Here is a 25,092-nt window from a genome sequence, read left to right as displayed (position 1 = left end):
TAGCCATAGCTGTGGAAGCCCGTTTCGGACACGGCCTTTTTTATTGTTGCGGTTAATGCCCACTCAGTGCTTGTCGACGTGACAATGGCAGCCCGTGTGAACATGCTCAGCTCATCAAAGAAAAGCCATGCACGTGACAGTAATGACTCATAATGAAGGCAAGCGTTCTTTCATCATTTTTTATTCATCGTTCTTCAGTGTTTTTTTTTTTTTAATTTGCATACCAAAACTTCGAGATAAGCGGCTTCAGTGGTATTGACGTTTCGAGTTAGGCCCCAAGTCAAAATAGAAACGGTTCACCAAGCGGGAAATGATTGCCCTTAATTCCCTTTCATACCATTGCCCGATTCAACTGCAAGTGGGCAATGATTGCAAGAGAGCATTTACCGAAAGGGAGTTGGCTATGCAGCAACCTCTTTGATGCATACCACCATTTCCCCCACCCGGGTACAAAAGCCTTGACTCCCAGCTTCCCATGAATGGTTATTGTGCATCGGCTTTGTTGTGTACATTGGGCAAGTTCATCCACAGGCCCAGCACAACTTATTCAGAAAAGCAAAGCAATTAATCTCTTAACAAAAGACTAACTCCATTAGAGTCTGCAGGCCTACGTGTATCACTAAGTCTCTTGTCATTGCGTTAAGATCTTGAGTTTTCCTTCCCAAAATGTAGCACTGTCAGGCAGTGATTTCCACATTACAGATTTGTCAAAGATTGGAATAGACAATAGATGAAATGGAGAGCATTACAGATGCAACAATCACGGGACTTCAAAATCAATCTAAAAATTTACAATAAGAAAAGTCGACTAATGTTGGTAGTTAAGGGCAGTGTAGCAGACTGAAGGAAATAAATATCCATATCCATGTAAACAGTGGTACAAACCCATCCCCAACCCACCCAAAAATTGTTGGCATATCAACGGGCTGGGGTCCCAGCTGCTGATAAACAGCTCTAATGTCTCAACCACCAGCCACAATTGAGTGTAATCCTTAAAGCACTCTATTGTTAGAAAACATCACCCAGGAGTGGTGTTCATGGAACCACAAGCAATGTAGCTAGTGACTCCCTGTTGTTGCCTGCTTTACTCTAAAGTCGGTAAGGAGCTTACCATTTATCTATCGTTTCCTATTTCATGAACCATTTCTATTTTGATTTAGCGCCTTACGGATAGTTTATTGCACATAAAGGCCTATTCTTTTGTCGGAAATATATAAAGACGTCGAGGTAAATGGAGTTTCGACTTAATGGGCTTCGACTTATTGATATTTTACTGTAAATCAGGTGATGACATCATGACAAAGTCATGATTCAGCACACATGATCAGATGGCAGTCTAACTGTGCAAGGTTTGAAGGGGATCGGCCCTAAGGAAGGGGCAAAAGTCGTGTGTAGAACGACCCAGTGTTATGTCTACAGGCAAAAAGTGAGAAAAGAACTAAAAAAAAAAAAAAACCACTAAGAAAAACAGAAGTGTGTTCAGTCACAAAACTAAAAATAAAAAAAATCAAAAAGAAAAACAAATTTAACGAAAACAAAAGCTAAAAGCCTGGGCTGGCATACATTTTGGTCACAGTCAAACCGTAAATGGGGCATGTGGCTCCTGCCAGGTTATGCATGAGTGGGTACTCGTATGAGACACACTGTTTCTGACTACAAATGACCTCGCCCGTTCCTCAAAAACTTCTGAGCCCTGTCAACCAAATGCAGTCATCGTGGTAAATGATGCATAATTCATGTTTGTATTAACATAATAAGAGTACTCTTGCCTCACCTACCTCATTAAATTGCCTTCGCACGAGTGATTTAAAAGCAGTGAAACTGCATTTTGGACAGTGGTCCAATCAGCCAAACGGCGGAAACATTTGCAAGGGTGCCTAAAAAAATTTCTTTTTGAAACACCTCTTCTAAGGCCTTTGGTATATGTAAGTAGATATATTTTTTGGAAGTTTTCGTGACGTCACAATGACATCTTCAAAAGGAGTGATTTTTATTACACATACTAGAGGAGATAAGACTGATATAAAACCAATGGGTTCATAGAGGTACACTTTGCACTCAAGTTGATATTTGAAAATTCACAACCCTATCTTGCTCCTTCTGCCTTCCTGTCACGACTTGAGATGCTCAGATTGGTAAAAAATGTTCTTGTTGACTCGCATCAATCTCACTTGCTGGGACTGCTTGCATATCTTCAAAGTGCTATAGCCAGCAAAGGCTTGCATAGTTACATAAATGTTTCAAAGTAGACATTTGAGAGAGAAATAGGTCTTTTGGGGGCAAAAAGTTAGTAACACTGTGTTAAACATTGTAAATTACTATGAATAATAAGTCATACCTGATTGTATGCAATGCCTACTTCTCTTCTTGCTGTTCAGGTCATCTCGAAAATTCACTTCATTCTGTGTATGCGTATCAGTAGTCCTAGTTTCCCTGCAAGTATAGAAATCCCTAAGTAAATAATAATGATCATCAGACATTTCATCAAGAAGAGCCATTGGCCTTTCTCATAATTCTTTCTCATAATATGAAGCTTTAACTATTAACTACCAACTTCAGCTTACGTAGAAACCACTCTTAAGATTACACATAAGATATTTGACATGACATGAGCCATGAAACAATTGCAATATAGTGACCTTCGTCCTACTTATATTCCATGGCACAAAACGAAGCTAAAATACTTAAACTGTACATACTACGCTGGGGGAATAATGATTGTTTGCACTTGATTTGATTCCTGAAACCCTGGTAATTAACTGAATTAAGATGTGAAGATCAATTAAGATGATATACACTAGCAAAATTAGAGCAAACTAGCAATCAACATGACAATCAACACGACAATCAACAACAAAACACGATGGAAACTTCTGGAATGTTAGGTTATCCTCATAATCATCTCTCTAAACAGCGCCCTCAATAGACTAAGTACGGAGCTCCAGAGGAGCAAAAGAACTGTCCGCAACAACCAGTACATGTACCTTTACCACCACCTGAAGTCTGATCAACAATGTGAATAGATTCAACATTCCATTCAGACAATTTGTAGCCTTTGGATGTTGTTGCACTTTCTGCATTATTTAGAATCCACTGTGGTATCATTCCTGAAATAGTGACTGGGAACTTTTTAGGAAGCATGTGTGCAAATGCAAAAAAAATGCATGAAACATGTATACAAGTATGTACAACATTGAAATTCTTGAAAATGGCCACAATTACAAAATAACGGCTGAACAACTACACCTAGCAAGAAGCACACAGTGTAAGAGAGAACCACTGTTCATTTTCTTTTGTGCACAGGCTAGTCCTCAGGGGAACAGGCTATTTCCAAATTTGAAATTTCATAAACATAAAAGGTACAATGTATACAGTAGATTCCCGTTACAGCGCTCCCAATGGGACCCCACGAAATGGAGCATTATAACCACACAGCACTCTAACCGGCGGAACACACTACATGTGCCTGTACGTGCACATGTACAAGTACCGTACATATATTGCATGTACATGTACAATGCATGTAGGCAGGCCGCTTGCATGTTTTGGAGCAGGCTTCGTGAATGAGCTGTCAACGTGACTTCGATCGCCACTACAACTATAACTGAAATGGAAAGTACACGTATCAGACTTGAAACTGCCAAATATGTGTACGTGTGAAACAAATGTCTGGAATAAAAGCTGTAAAGTTAACCAGGAGAAGAAGTTTGTCCAGTCCCATTTCTTTTAATTTTGACATCACTTCCATGACATACACGAGAATGAAAGTTTACAATTTACATATACATGTACCTGAAAAGAATCAGGCTCGGTTACATCATGAACATACAGTGAAATTCTAAATATTACATAAAACGTAAACATGTCTGTGTGGTCTGACAGTGTGGAGCCATCAGGGACAACCACAGTGTCAGCTGCGGCCTTGTCTGGGAAACTGTCTATGCTGAGTTCGCTGTAACTAACTGGTGTAGGTAGGTGGCAACAACTCCAGCCTTTGGGTGAAGACCCCTTGGGACATTGAGAGACTAAATAGCCGGTTGAATTCCAAAGGTTCTTCCGGCGCAGATGCATCAAAGGAACTTGTAGAACTGTGGATTGACTGAAGGCATGAAAGTGAGCGATATTCAGATTCACCAACAATGGCCAGGAAAATGTCTAGGAACGAATGAACCTCCATTGTGCATGTGTGTGTGTGTCTCTGATGCCATCCCATTTGATCTTGTTGGAGGGACTGGAGTTTGGTGAAGAATTTATTCGGAGGGAGGGGCACCTGTAAATTCAAAGAATACCTGAAAACAGTTCCAAGAACCCATCTGACTGATGTGAAAACTTACCAGACATAAAGTAGTAGGTGGTTCCCAACACAGTGTCCTGTGTATTATTTGTGGGGGAGGGATGAACTTCGCTGGTGCACAGGGTGAACAAATGGAACAAGTGAGTTGGTTTGATGCGATTCAATGGGCTACCCCATGAATAAGTCTTTCCTGTAAAAAGGGAGAGGCACTGAGATTTGCTTTCATATCCGCATACGGGATGTTCATGGCCTCAAGCGAGGTGGGAGATGAGCGAAAATTGCTCGCAGATAGTGATGGCATTCTTATCCAGCACCACAAGAGCAACTGCTGCGTGGTCTGGAGAGACAGGAGATACCTTTTTTCACACACAGGAGAGATACTCCAACAAGTGAAATAAAAGGCAGTCAAGAAAGAGGGGCCTTGCTGGAAGACTTAGCCGAATTGAACTAATCTTGCCTTTTACAGCTGACCAAAGCTTGGAATCATATGTTTCAGGAGTAGACAAAGATGAGTCTCTGAAGGCGTACGACTAAGGCACCATTTCAAAATTCTTATCGGGTAGGTGTCATACATTTATTATGGGTTGGTTATCAGGTTAAGTGTTCTCAAGTGGCCAATTCTAACTGATACATGCCTTTTTATTGCATTACTTCCAAGGCTATGTGATTTCAGTTGAACAACATTCCCTCCATTATTCACTCAACACAAGTCACTGTTATCAGTCGGCTGGCCTGTCCTATAGTCAACCGATGGGAAATTTGAAATGATGCCTAATAGCAGAGACTATTTCTTCATCTCTGGAAGACCCATCATGAGGATTACAATGAGTCTGGACTGGGTCCTGTTGTGTATCCTTCAAGAGATCGTATGTGGGTTAGGATGTGGGTAGATCGTCCGCTAGGTTATCCGACCCTGCGCTGATAACCAATACGTGTCCACACTCTATGGGGAAAATCTTGGACGTTGGATGCAGATGCGGACCGGTTGGAAGAGGACTGGGATCCAGAGCTGAAAATGAGGGGTGTAGGCTTTAGATCAAGGTGGCTGACCAGCGGAGAGAGTGAATCAGAGCGGGATTAGAAAGTTGAGATGACAGCTGAGGAAGGTGTGGTGTTTGGATGAACGTAACTTCCTATGAGATGACCTAGCGGAAGAAGACGTGGAGCATCGAAGAATGGTCAAGTTGCGGTTCATGTTCGGGAAAAGGCTGTTTAAAGTGAGCCGCAATGGTAGGAGGTTCGGAAGTGTTCTTCCGGGATATCCTAAGGAAAACCCAGGGGGGCAAAAAGACCTGGGGCGTGTGGAAACCATGGTGGTGCAGCAGGCCAGTGTGTGTACTGGAGAGATGCGGCCACAGATCTGCATTCTGATGGTGTATTCACCAGGACAGCCCCATGAAGTGCTGGGGAATTGAGTATGTGGTGCTATTGTCTGGTTCATGCCTGAGTGTTGATGTGGACTCAGATGCCAGCAGGGTTAGGCATGTAGTGCTCATTTAAGTTGGTGGGTTAGGCATTGACTAACCTCCTCGCAGGTCTCAGTTACCAGGGATCCGTTACCAGTGGTAGAATGGATGTACACAGTAAGGACTCCTCCACTCTGTCAATGCTCTCTCCCAGCCTGGACAACTGTCGTTGGGCCTCTGCTCTCCCCAGGGGGAGGGGGAGGGGGGCAAGGCAACATCAGCTTGGTCGGCAGCCCTGCATCTGGGTGGACTGTGGTAGGAATGTGGTATAGATCCATAGTTCAGTGATGCATTTACTGGGAAAGCCCCAGAAAGTGATGGGGAGTTGGCCCGGATAGCACTATTCTGTTTCATGCCTTGGTGCCCTCAGTGAAGAGGTCTCAGATGTTAAGGGGCTGATGTGTGAAGTGGCCATAGGGGCCAGTAGGGGTGCCTCAGTTAGCCATATTGGAGGTGGATTAGTTGGACGTGGTCTGGAACATGTGGCCTGGAACATGCATCCTGTCATCAGTAATCCTGGTAGCTGCACTTGGGGAGCAGGGCGTTCTGATCGCATGCATCGCAACTTAGTCCCATGTGCAAGGTTGTTGACTACCGTAGGTTTTGACCAGTTAAAGGGCCGGTCAAAGTAAACCGTTATCACAGTAATTACGAGTATCCGCTTTCAACCTTAACACCTTGATCCTACTGTTGACCAACTGTTGGCTTGGGGGGAGGGCTGTGGACTGCTGAATGTGTTAAGCCTTCAACTGCCCCCGGATGTATTGATCCTATACAACATTGCTAGATGATACAAGCTGCATAGAATCAACAACAGCAACCTACGAGTGTGCTCATACAAAGAAAGAGAAAAATACACCACAGTTTGTTTATATGTTACGGTTGATCAGGTTACCACAGGAAGGTGGAGTGAGAATGGAAACTTGAAAATGCCAAACGACACATCTGTTATTGAGGGCGCTAAGAAAAAGGGATGGACATGGTGGCAGTGCAGCTATACATTGTGGTAATAGAGGGAACACTAAAGTTGATCAAGGTTTCAGCGAGTAAAATAAGGCGCCAAGGAAATTACAAATATACTGACTGTTCAGGTAAGATGAGATCAGCGGACTGTTGATTTTCAAGTATTTATGTGATACATATGTACTAAACATGTCATGCCTGTCTCAGGACAAAATTATTTTACAGTACAGGTAAAATTATTAAAAAGATACATGTACACTTAATACAAAAAAAGATTGCTGACAAATATGTTACCATAATAACAGAGCCAACAATTCAAATATCTTGGCTATACGGGTATGCCTTTTAAATATCAGTTTTCTCCAAATTACTACAACCCACAAACATGTAAACTGTCTTTTTGAAAACATTACAGTGCTTTTTTCTGCCCTACTTTTTTGAAAATGGAAAGTTTGCAAAATGATCTATTTCAACATACACTTAAGACTGCAATAATTCATTTAACCCTTTCCTTAAATGGAGGCTTAACTGTTGCCACAAACTATTTTGTTTTTAAATGTCAGTTTTTCAAAAATAAATTCTTTAACTTTACATTGTCAATCAAAACTTCACTTTGTAAGAAATGCATAACTGAAAGCAATTAAAGAATTTACTTGACATTTAACAGCAAATGCATTATCTGATGACATTCTGGCTAATTTGATACATGTAGGTAATGATGTTTGGTAAAAAGCTCATCTTCTGCTGATGGAGTGTAGGATGGTGGCAAACCACAGGGCTAGTCATAGCCAATGCCTACTCTGGTTGTTGTTAGTTTTAACACTGGGTCTAAGGGTCGCTTAATGTCAAGTTACAAATCGGTTAAACCACACCCCTTTAATTTGGCTGTTACATGTATTTGATTCTATTTTGTGGCGTAATTGTAGCTGAAAAACCCGACATTTCTAGTTTAATCGAACCAATAGCTTTGCAACAATGAGATGAGCCAGAAAGCAAACCCAAAATATATCTCCACTTTTGGAATGTTTTGTAGAGATCAAAGTGGGGTACAATTTTCATGCAAGTGCAGCAGAAGGCTTTGTCATCCACATGGGTGAAAGTGTCAAAGCCTGTATAGGTCAAAAGGTCGTCCAACTCCAATGTGAAATATAGTGGGGAATTTTGGATTCCTTATATTACCTAAAGCTATTTATATCAACCACTAATTGGCACCGTGGATTTATTTTTACATGTGTAGGGGTCTGGGGATTCCCCGGTAACATAATTACTTTTGATGTGAAAATGAACTCTGACCTACCTGGCACAAGATCAATGCAGGGGTATGAGCGTCCCTTGCGGTGTGCAGACTTAAAACTGTACATTACTGAAAAGCCACGCCCTTTCGGCCCGAAGTCCCTTAATGCATTGGCAGGACCAGAGAAGTTTCAGGGCTTTCCCTGTGACAGTTCCCACACTCGAGACCTGCACCTTGGTGGGCTGGCAGTCACAGCAAAATGGCTCCTTGTGGGATAACTTAAGCCCTTATCCCTTTTGTTTTAGTTTTAATACCTTTTTTGGCAAACTTTCGGACGTCGGGGGTTTTGGTTTCTTTATGGTTATACAATTTCAATACTAATTGACACCTGTGAATAAATCGAAGGGAATCAAACCACAATTGCCTTGAGTCCAGTTTTTGCCTGGATTTGGGCCTCCTATCCTCCGTAATTGGTGGACGGATCTCCACCCTCCTGCAGAAGAACCAGACCACTAAATATGTATCTTTATTTATGAAAGGCAGAATTACAACCAATTTCCCAAATACATAATTTAGCATAAAAAATGCCCAAACCATATCCCCTAAAAATATAGGAGAAATTATGATTGCAATTTGATGCAAAAGCTTATTTTTACCAAATATGAAACAAAATACTGTTCACAACATGAAAACTGTTGACCTCGAGCTGGACCAAGAGAGGGCATAGTTTTCTTAGCAACGGAGGTTCCTTTGGTCAGAACTGAACTTTGTTGGTTTACAAATGACTATGAAATGCACACATTACAGTCACATCGCTACCAACAAAATGAACACTCCCAACTAATATGGCTCTTTTCAACCAATGAGGAGGTGCTACTGCACAAGGCCGATTTTGCTAAAATTTGAACTTACTATTTACTCAGTCACATTTACATGTTACGACGTACCAGTTATGAACAAAATTTAAAAGGGGTAGGTTTAAACTTCCAAACTGTTTTGGATGACTTGACATGGAATGACCAGTATTACAAGCATCTTATATGGCCTTTGCTTCTTAGTACAATGATGACATCAGAAATGTTTTGATTCAAGAACACCAAAATACACTCTCATTTGCTTTGCCCTTCAACGTTACCCTCTCCTTTCAAGCAAGACAGACAGTGCAGAAGAAATAATAAGTAGGTCAATTTGGATTTTTTTGAAGGGATGGGCATCTTTATCAATCGGAGGAAAATAATGTTTTGTATCTGTTGTTATAACCTGCATTCTACCTACATGTACATGTACCTTTCAGAGAGTCACACAAAACTTTGATTGTATACAGTAATGGAGAAGTTGTACTTCTGGCAGTTTTGAAAGAAGAGAAACTTAATTTGTGATATCTCAAAGATGAATTGTCCATGCCCATTCCTTTAGTGATGTCAATATGATGTAATCAAGAAGTAGCCCAGAGTGGGTGAGGTACATGTACATTTATATACAATAAAGAAAAAAGTCAGAAACTACTTTTACAATGTACTTGACCACATTACCATTTTTTAATCACTTGGCACCAGATGACGTGTAACCACACATATTTCTTTATTTGTTCCAAAAAGGATGAGTATACTTGTTGTTAAGCGTGCCTGCTTTGCTGCACAGTACTTCACAAAAAAAAAGAAGAAAAAAAAGGGACATTTGCAATGACCAATCTAACGTTAGGTTGGCGAGCAAAGAAATCCAAATGACAAGTAAAATATTTTAACAAAGTTTAATGAATGTTAAATTCAATTTAAAATAATAATAAAAATAATAAGTCTAGATAATTAAGCAAACTTAAAATGAATCTGTTGTATGGAGAAACCTCTCCTAAAATCCAGCAATTCATAGTGAAGAATTCATGCAATGAAAACGATCACGAGAATAAATCCAAAGATAAACAAAAAATCAGTATCTGTCTATCAACAATCAATAATTATCACTTCATAGTTTGCCGATTCCAATGGTGGTTCAATTTTTTTTTCAAAACTCTTCTTTTCTCAATTTACCTTGCATTTCTCATACAATTCCTTTCTTAATATGACAATATATCAAAATTCAATTACATTTACACCTAAAATTCTGCAAAATGTCTCTTCAAAATCTGGCCAGTAAGTTATCTTGTCACTCCAACAATCCAATTCTCTTCAACTATTAATATATGTTTTCTGAATGTAAGCTACATACCAAAACTTTGATTTAATTAGCTAATTTCTCTTTTCTTCAGATACTGTTAAAAATCAGCAGAACACACACAAAAAGGAAGTTACAATAAGTATAATTAGGTTATGTGATGGGCCCACCAGTGCTAGAAACTTGTGGAGGTGCTCCTCATATGCACAGGTCCCTGTGGTGCCTCAGAGGGTTGGTAAGTTAGGTTCTGTCCCATCTGTGATCGACTTCGGACTTCTGGGGTCCTATCGTCAAAGTTGTTTCACCGTTTGTGACCGATGTCACTTGAGGAGCTGGTCCAGTGGTGGACTCACTGCCAGTCAACAGTACCCTCAATGGTACTCGTCAGTGGCTCAATGTCACCTAATGTCCCGCTTGAGAGCCAAGGTGTGCAGGGCCGGTTCTTTGCCTGGAAAAGCTCACAAGCTTAAGAGTTTGTCAAAGAGTATTTCACTGCTAGCACAGCTCAGGAAGATCATGGCATGCTCCATGGCTGCCAATGTTTTGCGTTCTCCACTTAGCTTGCTTTTTCCTTTCATCCACACATCACCTGTCTATAGGCCAATCAAAACCCTCACAAACACTTATTCCAAAACAACGTCAAACAAAATCACTCAACCTTTAACAACAGAGAGATGCACATCATGGCCCTAAACTAAATAATTAACAAAAAAATACAAGACACACATTAGATTGTGTTCCAAACCCATGTTTATTCATTTACTGGTCACTAATCTGGTTGCAAGTCGAGTGCAAAGCTTGAAGAAAATAAAAGGATTGGACATCAAGGCTTACAGTCAATTTAAAATTTTGTTCTTCATTTCTGTGGTTGTTGTATTAATGCTTCGTGTTTGGCCGGGTCAAAGCGCAATTGCAAGGTTGAAGAATTAACACGTAAAAACCTGTCCCCAGCAGCTTTTTCGGGTGTGAAAATCTGACATTAACTGGCTGTCAACAAATTAATATAATCCAAGGCACAGTAACTACAGTAACTGATGTGTATTAACAAATACCATTTCTCTAAATGTAAAATTATATAGAATGCCCCACAAAAATACCAATTAAAAAAATGAAAAAATAAAAATAAAAAAGGACTTTACATTTTCACCATCTGCAAACAGTGCATATAAAAATCTACATGTTCTTTTTATTCACAACAAAGCTCAGGTAACTTTTAAAAATAAATTATTTTGTCTGCAACATATGTGTTGTCCATTCAGTCTGAGTTTGTTACCAGAAAGAATGCGAATAGTTCAGTTTGCTAAAAGGAAAGTGTCACATTTTATGAGATCGTTAGTACATGTATGTGATGTATCAGGGAAAAAGGCAATCCAAATACATGTATAATGGATTGGTATGTTAAAGTTATGAGGCCACCACTCCAAGTATGGTTGCATCTGAAAGGGTACATGTAGTTTATAAGCATTCCATGGATGGCCTACTTGCATCTCTGCAATCACAGATGACTGGGCATCATTGCTTTACAAATCAATAGGTAAAGATATCCCTTTTCCAAATTGGACTAATGCCTATCTCAGCTTTTCTATACATTCGGACAATAGATTTGTAAATTGAATTAACAAACATTCTTTGGAATAATTGTCTCTTCATAAAAGACAATTATGATTTACTTTTTCAGTCAGCAATACCTTCAATGTGTCTCCTTTACCTGTGAACACAAATTTCACAGTGGCAATGCATTTCTTGGACAGCTCATCTCACCACTTCTGAATTGTTGAGCGAGTCATTTACTTTGCTAAGACTCTGCTCAAGACTTGACACAACAACGGTCTTCTAACATCCTCAAAAGGAAATAATCACAGGGAGCAAGTTCAAGTGACTTATAATTATTATGTGCTAATTCCGCTGCATGATTAAGGACAATCATTGTCTCCAAGGAGTTTCCTCAGTTAACCTTGGACAGTGATGAGACCGTGAGCTGGAGCACCATCTTTTACCCATCGCAGATGTCTGGAGACACCGAAGTGCTGTCATTTACAGCTGAGCGACAAGTGCGGGTATGTTTCCATGTGTTTTTGACAGGACTGCATTTAATCCAAGTTGGTAAATTTTTTTTTACTGTTTTGAAAAGCAACGATGCTCTCTTATCATTGAATGCAGTGATGCAAGTCAGACATCAAAGAAAAGCTTACACCCTTTCAAAACTTAGTGTTTGGCTCCATAATTTTAACACATCAATCCATTTCATTTGGATTGAATTTCTTTAAACCCCCTCTACTGTGCACTGCAATGCTTGTATTGTGACAATTCTGTATTGATTAACAATGACAGACAGTCCTACATGTACAGTACATGTACATACCTGTGAGTGTGGCTAGAGTGATTGACTGCACTGTGTTGAGAGGCTGATGTGACTCTGCGCTGAGAGGAATTCTGACTTGAGGGAAGATCAGCTAAGGTCGCAAGGACAAATGTTGCTTCTATAGTTTGATCACTCTCCATTGAAAACACAATAGGTCTATATGTGAATGAAAAAGCATACATTATTATATTCTTTTACTACTGGTCAGAGAAGAACTGCGTGGCCTATGTGAAAAATGACTTGATGTTTTGTCCATGTAAGCTTTACTCTTTAGCTTGAGAGTAAAAACCGGCAAGGTCTTTTGTACATGTAAACTCTACTTTTTCATCAAAAAACATATACAACCAGGTGAAGTTACATGTATGCTCCAAGCAGTGTGCTACCGTGCCAACACCATGTATGGGACAAATAAACATACAAAAATGTTTGAAAATCTTTTGTCATGATTTTTTCAAAGCTACGGCAGAAAGTTACAGTAATTCTAATATAACTACAGTACCAGTAACAGTGTATAGCTTTACACTTGTATGCATATTAATGTATGACACCATATGAGCAGATTCTATATCTTGATTGGATGACAGCCAGTCATGTGGCATTTGCTGTATTTGTTATCTTGGTTGTCACAGTCAAAGCCTTGGCTTCAAGTTGCCTTTATGACTTGATTTTAAGGCCTTGGCTTAAGGGCAAAATCCTTAGCAATGCCTTGTAAATTTAGGCCCATTGATATTTTCATTTAAATTTGTAAATTCGTTTGAAATTTTTCTCTTCTACAGGCGTATAACTTCATGCTCAGCTGTGAGCTTTCTGCAAAGTCTGAAGTTTTTAAGTTAGCCATGTTTTGAAATGGAGGAGAGGAACACCCTAGATTTGTACACCTTCACTTTTACAGGATGAAAGTTTGTTAAACACATGATAGGCCAAGGAAATTTTGCTGCTTCCTTCACAACAAAGCTACAATGCTTTTATAAAGTAACAGTGTTGAAGGCCACTTGGCTAGGGCAGAGCTTAATTTTCCTTTATATTTGCGTAGCATTTGCAGATTTCCTGTAGATAGAACATCATCTGATGTGTGCTGTGGATGCCGATTGTCCTCTAAGTATACTGCCCTCTAGGAACTGATACTTTGCATGTAGATCAAATTATGGGTCACTTTCTACATGGCCTGATGTTAAGCACATTACACAGAATTCACTTGAATTGGTATCACATTAGAGCTGACAATGTTTCTTGTCATATTGACAATTTCATTTGAAGCTAATGCTGTGATGCAGAGATGTTTCCAACTGAGAGGCATATTTCTGTCCAAAGGATGTCTTGTTACTGCCGATAATGTAACAATCGGCCAATACTGTAATACCAACTGATAATGTAATAACAATTGACCAATAATGTAATAATTCAATCGCAGATCTTTCTTATAAAAACTATAGAAAGCTTAAAAACAAGCTACATGTGTGTGTACGAGAACAAGAACATAGTTAAGTGTAAAATGAGGGTAGCTTGAGCCGGAATGAGATTTTGACAGGTATGTGCAAGGATCTTTTTCACTTTCATGTATTTTTGAGAGGCTATGAATCACAGTATATACTACTGAACTGAGAGGGTAAGGATGCTGACCTGCCAGGGTGCACTCAGGCTTGCTTCTTAGTATTATTTTCATTCGGCAAGGCGGCGATAGTTGGTGTACTATTAAGGCCCAAGTCCTGTAAGTCTTAGGAAGTTTAGGGTGGTGAAAAAAAGCGATATTGTGCACAGCCTTTGGTTTTTCACGGTATTTTACTGCTCAATTTGCATACAAAGCTACAGTACTTAATTCTATCTAAGAGGAGTGATCAGTGTTTTATTTTATTTTTATTAAAAAAACTTTTTTGATGGTGATGGTGTTGTTATTGTGATGATTTGAGTTTTGAAGTAAAATTACAAGTGGGTTTGGAGAAGCTAGCATTTTCTTGAAACACATGCAGGCACGCATGAGATTGTAGATTACAAAAGAAAATGTGTCTTTCTTGTGTTGAAGTGTTTGCTTACAGGAATCTTAAGCAAGCACCAAACGCGTTTGCTAAAATCTATTCACAACCTTCCCCTCTAGCCATGGCAACATTCGGCGCAAAACTTGAAGTACAAATGTGACGGAAAAACGTCAAGTCTATTTCTGACAAAAAACACAAATGAAGAGTTAAATCACAAGGATATAGGACAAGGGTGGATCCAGGGGATGGGGGAGCCCACAAGGAAAAATACTGATGAAAACAAATCTGAACTAAGCATGACAAATTCTGTTTTGCACCACTCCATTTGAAATTGAAAAAGGAAATATGCATGCAAAGGTTCAACCCTATCAGACATGTAATTCAGAGGATATGAGTGCTTTGAGATGTGGCCCTTTTTGTCAAGTGACGTTATGAGCTCCTCATCAAATTGAGCTGGTGTTCAGCAGTTTCGCACTACCTGCAAAGTTTCAAGCCAGTCGGACACGTACTTCAGAAGACACAGGGCGTTAAAAGATACATCTTTACTGTCACGCGACATGTTAACTGATGACGTCATTGTGACATGAGATCAGTTTTCATCTATAACATATCCCTTTTGCGATGCCTGCAAGTCATAACCCAACTTGATATGTATGAAGAAAAGGAAACACCTTTCGTGTCACGTGATTTGTCACTGATAATGTCATCATGACATAATGCCAATCTTCGTCCTAAACACCTCCCTGTCCAGCAATTTGCAAAATTTCAACCTAGTAGGACTTGTACTTAAGGAGATACATGCATAGAGCTTTGAAGTTTGCATCTTAAATGTCAATCAAGCCCAAAGGGTGACTGTGCATGTTAACTGAAATCACCTCAACACTAAATAAAAGAACTAGATTTATGTAATGAGGTCATCATGATTCATCTGAGTGTTATACACTTCTTGGGACAAGATGATGTCCGTGTTCAGTTATGATTTGCTGAAAACAATGAACAATGGTCACTTCAAAAGCAATAAGGTACAGTAAGAAGGATCTGCAAGGAAAACTTGAAGAAGCCGTAAGTTCCCCAAAGCCTTCTAAGAAACAACCAAATCTACGGTTATTACATTATCGGTCGACTGTTACTACATTATCATCTGGAAGTCAAGGTACCGTATCACATTCTGAACTCCAAAATGATGCCTTACTGATTCTTCAAGTCCAAAGGGTGCTGAGGCCAAGGCCAAGTTACTTCATAGCAAGGCAGAGGCCAAGGCTTTCACACATTCAATTCAAGTTTAAATTCAATACCAAAAACGATGTCCTCGACATCGCTATGACTCGGTCTTGGCCTTGGCACCCTCTGGACTCAAAGAATCAGTTGAGGCTAGTTCGAGGGCAACCGTTTTAAGTCAGTTTTCTCAGCTGTTACTTTCCCCTCAAATTTTATCATGACAAAGTACTTGCAACATGCATGTGCATTGATCATTTTTGTGAACAAACACGTGGTACAGTACCTAGACTCCTTAATGACATGATGCAGCTGAACAGTTTTATCCCCTGGGAACATACATGTACTTATTTTCATTGATTGTTGCGTGAAAAAGATAGCTTTTTGGTAAATTAGGCTACATGTACTCATTATTAAAAGTTCACTGCAATTTCTGTATGGCTGGTACTCAGCATGCATGTGCAATGGCTGGTCAACATGCCAATTTGCACACAATAGCTTCGTATGTGCACAGGGTTGAGTGGACATGAAATGTCTTTTTATATGCTAAGTATTCATGGTTAGCACAAAGTGCCATTTTTAGCACATTTTCATGGGAAATTACATATACAGTTGTGTTTCTAGTTCTGGATTTTTCTTGGTTCTGGATTGTTTAAATTAAAAACCTACCTCTTTCATGTTCTTCAGTTCTACATTCTAAGACAAGCTCTGCTTGACAGGTGAATTGTAGGCCTCTTGTACAAATTTTGTTCTCAAAAAATTTCTAGAAAAGAAATTTTGGCAAGATTTCCAATGCACGCTTCAACTTTTTGAATGATTTGTCAAAATCCACAGGAGTCAAAAAAATAAAAAAATATTTACAGTGCCAAAGGTCACTCACTACGTGTGATTCAAAATACTTTTTTCATACTCAACAGTCACATAAACTTTTGCATCTAATGTCTGTTAATCAAAATGACTTGTGGAGTTTCCATTTTGTTTAAATTGGCCAAAACCTGAATGCCTATTTTTTTTCCAAGTTCGGATCACACATTATTTGCACTCAAATATGTTGCAAACTCAACTAAACAGATGTAGCAGAAATGTATGTGACGTAATAAGTTTGTTAACTGTGTGACATGGGAGGGAGTTTCGTTGCACAGCTGCAAAAGTCAAGTCAAAATTTGCACAAGTTCTACATTTTAATTCCTTGGAATTTTTACCTATGAGAAAATCAGCTTGTAATAATGGTTCTGGCTGCAAAATGGATTTCTTGTGTTACTATTTATTTATGAAGAGGTTTTTGTTGCGATTCAGAACCAATTTAGAACTAAGAAAAGTGTCCTCGTCACTTTCATGGATACTGTAAGCTCAAATTAAAAGCTAAGATCTTAAAAATAATTTGGTAGTATCTCCAACACCCAAGGCGGACTAATAACCACATTTCACCAGAATTTGAGGATATTTTCTAGCTGCAATCTGACTGAATAATTTTTGCAATTCAGAACCAAGAAAATGACTGATTATCATTTTTGGAAGCACTCCTGATTTTTTTTCATTTCTGAAAAATGGTTATATTCACTCACAAATTTATTTGGTTGCAGGACTTTTTGGCAATTGTGCAACCACATGTATCTGTTGACGTCCAACTATCTGACTTGATTTTATTTGGGGATTAATAGCCTACGTTTAAAGCCTTACCTTCTTACAATCTTGTTTTTGCAATTGAAAATATTGAGAAATTATTTTGTGGGGAGTTGTATGTACTGGGAGCAGTTAAAGTTTTCATAGTTTCTTTTTGTGACAGCAGGGGACTCGGTACTCTTTATTGAAAGAAATATAAAAATTGAACTTTAGAACACCTGCCAAATAAGAGGTAGTTATGCCCATTTAGATTTGTTTACCAAGAAGTTTACAATGTTAAACTGAAAGTAACTAATAAATGAAACACAGTACATGGTTGCTTTTCTTAGACAAAATAATTGGGGATATTGTTGTGTCATGTATAACAGTTTTTGTGGATTGCGATGAATCTTGTATGTCAGCCAACAGCGCTAGAAGTACTTATGTTATACATGTATATGTGTAGTAACTGGCCTCGGCCTTAAATGGCAATGACTTGGTCTTGGCATTGGCCTCGGAGACTCGAACACTGGTGAGATCCCTGGCCTTCAGGTTTGATGGTCAAAGCCTGGGCCCTGAGGGTCAGATTCTTGGCCTCAAGACTAGAAGGTCAATACTTGGACCTGGAGGGTCAGTGAATTGGCCTCAAGACTTGAAGGTCAAAGCCTAGACCTGGGCCTTGAGCGTCAGTGCCTTTGCTAAAACACTGATACCTGTAGTAAACACAGAACTATATGTATGACCATCTAAATTGTGAGCAAATATCTATTTATATCTGTGGTGCAGTAAAACTAGCTTCCAGAGTTGTATCTGAGACCTTGATGTCTGAGACCGAAACCAAATCATTCGAGACCGAGAACAAGACTGAGACCCACTCCTTCAAGACCGAGACCAAGACTTCGAGACCGAGACATTTGCAGGTTGAGACTGAGACCAAGGCTGAGACCTGGACCGAGACGAAGACTGAGACCGAGACCAAACATTAACATTTTACAGTTTTTTATACAGAGGTACATGAGGACATGCAGCATACAATGAAATTAAACTGAACATATAAAACGAAGAAAATTAACATGCAACACACCATCAAACATTTATAGATTAAAGTTTTCTTCAAGACTTGACACTTTATTTTACCTCTAAGAAATACAATGTAGTTGTGATGAGCTGCAGACTTTTGATATGTCAATATCATTCGCAGGTGTATAGTTTAATTATAATCAAGAGCTCCCAAGCCTATTTTCATTTAATTTCAAATAAGATGTAAGGCATATTTATACTTTTCATACAAATCAGGCATGATATGCCTAATACCAACATATGAAATGACCATGCTAATGTTGAATGTCTGAGTTAACCAGTGATTGATCACTGGACTGGTTAGAATGGTCAGTGGTATGTATAATCGTCATTTTCAACCTGAGTGACCCACTGATGTAAACATTCAAAAAAAATTTTGGGTGAACAAAAAAATTTAGAAAAAATGAATATCCAAATAAGATCTGGTAGTAGTACATGTACGTGTATCTGTGTAGTACATTGTGTAAAAATGGGCAGATGTGTGTCAGTGAAATAAATGGCACACGGCATACAAGTTCCAGTGCTTTCAACCTCATCTCCATTGTGTTGAGCAATACTTTCCAAGGCTGTCACCTGTGCTGGAAACACTGCATCCTACATTGATTAGTTTCCATTCAAGCATCAGTTTCATTCTTTAGCATGAAAATTTGAAAATTATGGTGTCATATTTACATACAAGTTTGGAAACTACTCACATGGAGGTCAGCCAGTGAGTGCATTCGTGAGTGGTTCTGGTAGCTACAACCCTGGACAGATCTCGTTAGAACATGCCTCCTCCCTCGCTCCCCTATCAGTGTTGTTTTCCATTGGGTAAGCTGGACCGAATCTTGGTCCGATAAATGACCACAACATTGAACATGGGAGGGGGATAATTTCACAGTGCTTCCCATGAGGTGTTCTAACTATTTTGTCCAGGATTGTCTGAGTATCTTAGTGGAAAGTTGGTGTGATTTTGGTGGGTCTGTCTTACGTGGGAGGGAGGGCGGTTGCCGCATTGCTGTTTTGGACACTGCTGTGTGATGCTGTAAGCATTCAATGGTTATGGAATGGAATAAAAAAGACTATCATAGGCATGGTGTGGTAGTATGCCCTGTTGAAAGCATGATAAATCCCCCCCCCAAAAAAGTATATGTAATTTATACATAGTTGTTGAATATTTAGTGATATAACAGATATGGGTTATGATCAACCATCGGGACAGGATTTTTGCAGTGGAAGGGTCCACAGTAAATTTGTGCGGATGGGATTGCTACTCGCAGGTGTCCGCAACAAGAGGTAAGTTGGTCATTGAAAATGGGATAAGTTGGGTGTATTGTAAACGGTGCATCATACAATTTCAGCATACATCTCTATCAAATGAAGTTTTTTTTTGGTCTGAAGGGCTATATGGTTAAATGAGAGGTACACAATTCTGTCTGACCTCTTTGCAGTTACTGGTTTGGTTTCAGATGAAGCACTGCAATGGTGAACCATGAGAAAAAGAGAAAAAGCATGTGAGTGACTCACCTTTTTTCAGTTGAGGTGATGTACCATTGCAGTTGTTATCGCGGGTGCACGTGCGCGCGTGCAGAATTTTTTAAGAGCGGGATGTACACACAATCTCAGGTAATAGGCGCATTTTTAGAGACAATCCTGGACAGATCTCGTTGGAACATGCCTCCTCCCTTGCCCCCCTGTCCGTGTTGTTTCTCATTGGGTAAGTTGGGCTGAATCTTGGTCCAATACATGACCCTAACACTGAAAGGGGGAGAGGGGGAATCTTTTCACTGTGTTTCCCATGAGATGTTGCAACTATTTTGTCCAGGATTGTAGGTGCACATTTTGTTGAGGTCTCAACAGGTCTCGAAGGGGAGACCAGAGGGTTTCACATCCAAGACCGAGACCAAGAACAACACTTTTGAGACTGAGACCAACCCTCCCAAGACCTAGACTTTGATAGGACAAGAACAAGATCGAGATCGAGACCACAAAAAAGGTCTCGAGACTGAGACCAGGTCTCAATTCTTAAAACAACCATCTGCTTCTAATGTACATGTACCTGAACCCACATGCATACACTGTACTTGAATTTTGAGATTTTTCTCTTGGTATCCATAAGTGATTGGTTAAGAATAAATATTTCCTGGTCAGCCCATTTCCTGAATGAAAAAACCCTAATGAATAGCAAACTGAAATTATTCAAAAGAATAAATTCATCACATCAACACTCAGCAAACAAAAATATGCAACAGACACACTTGATTTCTCTTACTTTCCGGTGGATTCAAAGTGCAGTGACACTAGTAAGCCAGAAGCATCAGCAAAAGATAACACAGCCTGCAAGATTAAAACAGAGATATTACATGCACATCAGTGTGAAATATCAGTAATGTGAAGTGTGATCCTTATCTGATTGAACTGTTTTTACATATATGTATTAATCAATAGTAGTTCCAATGCTTATCTAAAACAGTGAATGGAGTCTAAATGAAATCTAATGCTGAGATACCATCACACTGCACTTATTAAATGTCAACCCTAAAGGTGTGACTATCTACATCTGAGACATACATGTACATGGAGTAAGATTTACATGTACAGCTAGTTGCAACATTGATTCACTCAACTCACTGTCAAACTAAATGCAACCTAAAACATATGTGTATGCTTATGAAATTCCACATACAATTACTTCACAACTTTGCTTTTGTACTTGACCGCACTAATCTACAGCATCTGTTATGAAGAATCTTATATTCATCATAGCAGTCTCTAAAGGAAGAAGTTTTGAATTACTTTGTACGACAGGACTCTGGAGCAAAAAAAAAAATTATAAATATGAACCACTACATGGGACAAAAATTACTCACATGAAAGGGTGCTGACTTAGTATATGCTTATGAGTGATGTATTGCATGTTTGTGATGCTACATGTAGGTATTCAACACAAGCAATGACACCTTACCCTTAATTCCTTTAGGCAAAATGTTACTTCTGCATCAACACCTATTGTGTAGTCATCAAACTCACTTGGACTAAGAAACATCTCAGAGTGAACAACCTTATTAGGATCTGTTGATCAATCATAGCAAACAATGAACTCATGAGCCAAGGAATAAGTTCAACACAGAAAAATCGATTTTTAATGTGTACGCTTACTACAACATACAGGTACATGTATGTTTGAAGGTTTCATGACATCTGATTTACCTGGTTCATCTTCTATATAGTTCTTGAAGCTGACTTGTTGAGGATTTACATTCAATGTAATCTCCTCTTGCGATGTCTGGAAGCCACTGACAACTTCAATCAAAGCCCTAAACAAAAACACTACTCAAAATCAAATCTAAAAATAAAAGAACAACAGATTCCATTATTTCTCACTCAATTTAGCTTTGAAAATATAAATGTCTTCAACTTGCAATCAAAATTCGTATTTTACCCTTTTTTGTGGGAGCTGCCTACAAGTACATGTACTTACAGGCTGCTTACCCATCTAACAGTAGTGTGAGAAGTTGTGTTTGTTTAATTAACAAACACTAGATGTACATGTACATGTAGATGAAATTCTTCCATTTTACTATTCAGTAACACATGTAATGAGAATAAATTTCTAACTTGACAATTTTGTTTGTACATTGGATACACATGCATGTATTTGTTCTACCTCTGTCATGAATACTGTATTTTCAGTGGCCCAGAATTATCACGTGACCCAGTGACAAAAATGTATATTACCATCATCCCAGTGTATACAACATCATATCATAGCCTGGCCCACATTCATGACAGTCCAAACCATAACATAGGGACCACTAAACCAGACTACACTGTACTCATATTCCTTAGTACTTCTTCTTTCAACTATTTCTGGTTAATTTTACTTGATTTAATTCTGTATTGTGCCATGAGCGTCACCTGTAATCAGGGGCATTGCTAGACCATTTTGAATGGGAGGTGCCACATGAAATTTGCTGATGGACCATTATGCAAAACAAGTGTACTGTATCCCCTTTCCTTTCATTGTCATTCTCCGCTCTTCATATTAAAAAATTTGTCAGATGATGTTACCGACAAAACTAACGAATAGGGAGGAGGGGGGTGATATCCCAATGCCCCCCCCCCGGTGACGCCCATGCTTCTAATAAATTTTCTGCCTTATCATTGTTATAGTTTACTACATGTACATGTATCATACAAGTACCATTATATACATAGTACATATATAGTTGATATGAGTAAACTCTGGTAGGTGCAGTGAACTTAGCATATCATATGATCAGTTGGGGTGCAGTGTTCTAGCTAGGACCATTTTAGTGCTGGGTAAATTTTTGGATTACAAAGCATAGTGAGTGCAGTTCTTAATGCTTTCTGATGCTTGGAATATGATCAAATTGGTACATTTAAATTTTCAGTAATATTTCAGTTCATTTTTTTGAAAATCCGTGCAGGGTGGCACAGCCAGTTTCAACCCTGAGTGCTGGGCGGAAATTTGCAGTACCGCGTGGTGCCGCCGGGCACCACCCATTGCGGCTAGAACCTTGTTGGGGTGTGCATTGCATTTTTGTTGTTAACAGTTGAAGTTTATTTCTTTGTATTTAGTTCTTCTTTGTGGTACAAGCATTTGACTGATGATGATATCAATGTAAATGCATTGAGAAGTATAATGCAAGTACTTACTTTGAATTAGCAATGATGTGATTAGGACAAAGATCTTTGGAGAACACAGCTTGAAGAGTCTCTGTTTCTTGATAAGTAAGGTTATGGGTCTTCACAATGCCTGACCAAATATAAGCAGTCAAATACATGTACATGGTCATGTTAACTGAACAATCTCACAAACAGATGTCCACTTTTACTTCTTTTAGCTCATTTTCTAAATAGCATTATTATGTAAGTATATAGTAGTGATAAGTATGAAAAAGCAACAACACTACAAAAATGCATTACCAGTGATTTCCCTTAATCAAAATTTTGTAAAAATGTAGAAATGTCATTTATGTGAGAAACTACAAAAAGTTACATTTCAAAATTACGCCCTGCCCAATAAAGTAAACCTTACACGGAAATTTGTGGACTTCTGATTATGAATCTCTCCAAAATACAAGAAAAATAAGTGTCTCATTTACTGCTAATTCTGAATGTTAATTAAGAACATATGCATAAACTAAATTTAAATCCTCAGTCAATTTTGGACAATCAGTCATAAAAACATGGGTTCCTATAGTCGGGGGAGTGATTTAGCATGTCTAGGAGACTTTTGAGATGCTTGGTAGTGGCAAATACATGTATACCGGTCCTTTTCAAATATTTACATGAATTTGCACTACAGCTTAAAGTAAAACAGCAAAACCTCTGAACTCAACTGAAAATAGCATCCACGGCACTTACAAAAAACCAAATTGAACTTTGAACCAAATTAATTGGTTTGGATATTTGGCACTCTCAATAGTGTAATAATGTTGCACAGAATACGTATGTAAATGTATGTGGAGAAAGGGCAGCACAGATCAGTTCCACTGTTATGGAAATAACAGAGGCTTTTAAGCACACTGAAAAAAGATTGAATACTTACGTACAGTAAAGCCCTACTGTATATAAGATGAAATGATTATTTTGCTGTCAGCTGAATAGTGCTGCAATAGGTGCCAAGGTTCGGTTTAGCTTTGGACATGTACACACATGTACATGTTCATGTATGTATGTACATGAACAATGCACATTGAGATGACGAAGAGATTGCTACGAACGTGCCATATATAGCACTTCCGTATATAAAATACGTTGATACAGAGCAATGAATCTCCTCTCCATCTCCATCCAGGAGCAACTTTGTTTGAACATAATTTTTTTCTAAACTGCTTCCCAAAATTTATTTAGGAGTTAAAATTCCATAGAAGATACCATTGGAAGTGTGACAGTTTCCAACTGTTTTGCCAACCAAAAGCAGTTGTGCTTGAACCGCGCTTGACTCAACAAAACAATATATACATTTGTTTTACTATACCTCATACACTTCATAACCTCTGAAAATAAAAACATCATCATTAATTTGTTTCTGCGAACTTTTATTTTTTGTTCCTAAGGTCGAAATACAAACACTTCATCTCTTTCATTTTTACATTTATCTTACATACAAAAATGCTGTTGCTAGGCTGGCACCACCATGAGTGCACAGTACACCTGGGGGACAGTTCCTGGATTTTCTGCTACTGTGCGTGCATTTTTATTCCCTGCATGAATGAAGCACTTGGCAAAAAGCAAAAATAGTGGCAGGTGCATGACCCTGAATGCACCAATGAGAGTTTGGCGATCCGTCATGAACGTGTATGTGGTATAGTAAAACTTGTTATCCATTTTTCTTTGTGTTTGCTTTTTAATCAAGTTTTCTTGTGTGCATTCTGTACGATATCAATGTCATGCAATATTAAAGTCGAACATCCGAACTGACCAGTTTGGCTTGGTTCAGTTCAGAAGTGTTCAATGTTCATTGATTTTTGGTTCGGTTCAGCTGCAGCAATACAGCTGAATTCATTCATAACATACATGTACATGAGTAGTATTATAAATGACATCACGAGACCAAATTTTCAAGATGTCAACGACTCCAGTTGATAGCCACCGTAAGTACCTACAGCGGCACCATCGGAGGTACCTGCAGCACCTTCACTGGGCGTGGTGGCACAGCCAGGAGTCTGTCAGCCAGGGGACGCTACCACCATGCCCATGGGTCACCAGCCCATTCGCCTGATGCCGCCAGAACCGGAACTGCA

General features: G+C 39.0%; 1 protein-coding gene across 3 annotated transcripts in view; it reads right to left on the bottom strand.

The window, feature by feature from the left end:
• Positions 1-25,092, bottom strand: part of LOC110989620 (cell cycle checkpoint control protein RAD9A-like) — a 95,716-nt gene that overhangs the window by 20,631 nt on the left and 49,993 nt on the right. For 2 of the 3 annotated variants that reach the window (XM_087140609.1, XM_087140608.1), the window contains exons 5-11: positions 23,000-23,099; positions 21,530-21,636; positions 21,285-21,391; positions 20,592-20,656; positions 19,761-19,796; positions 12,471-12,626; positions 2,339-2,433 (exon numbers count right to left, since the gene is read on the bottom strand). In XM_087140609.1, the coding sequence (XP_086996735.1) occupies positions 2,339-2,433; positions 12,471-12,626; positions 19,761-19,796; positions 20,592-20,656; positions 21,285-21,391; positions 21,530-21,636; positions 23,000-23,099 (666 nt within the window). The remainder of the gene's footprint in view (positions 1-2,338; positions 2,434-12,470; positions 12,627-19,760; positions 19,797-20,591; positions 20,657-21,284; positions 21,392-21,529; positions 21,637-22,999; positions 23,100-25,092) is intronic. The other variant, XM_022254140.2, reaches the window with a different exon arrangement.

This window comes from Acanthaster planci, linkage group LG09 (assembly GCF_054643075.1).
Source record: "Acanthaster planci isolate LZ-2023a linkage group LG09, COTS_SCS, whole genome shotgun sequence".
NCBI lineage: Eukaryota > Metazoa > Echinodermata > Asteroidea > Valvatida > Acanthasteridae > Acanthaster > Acanthaster planci.
Note: the sequence above shows the minus strand (reverse complement) of the source record. Positions and strands in the feature narration are given on the sequence as shown.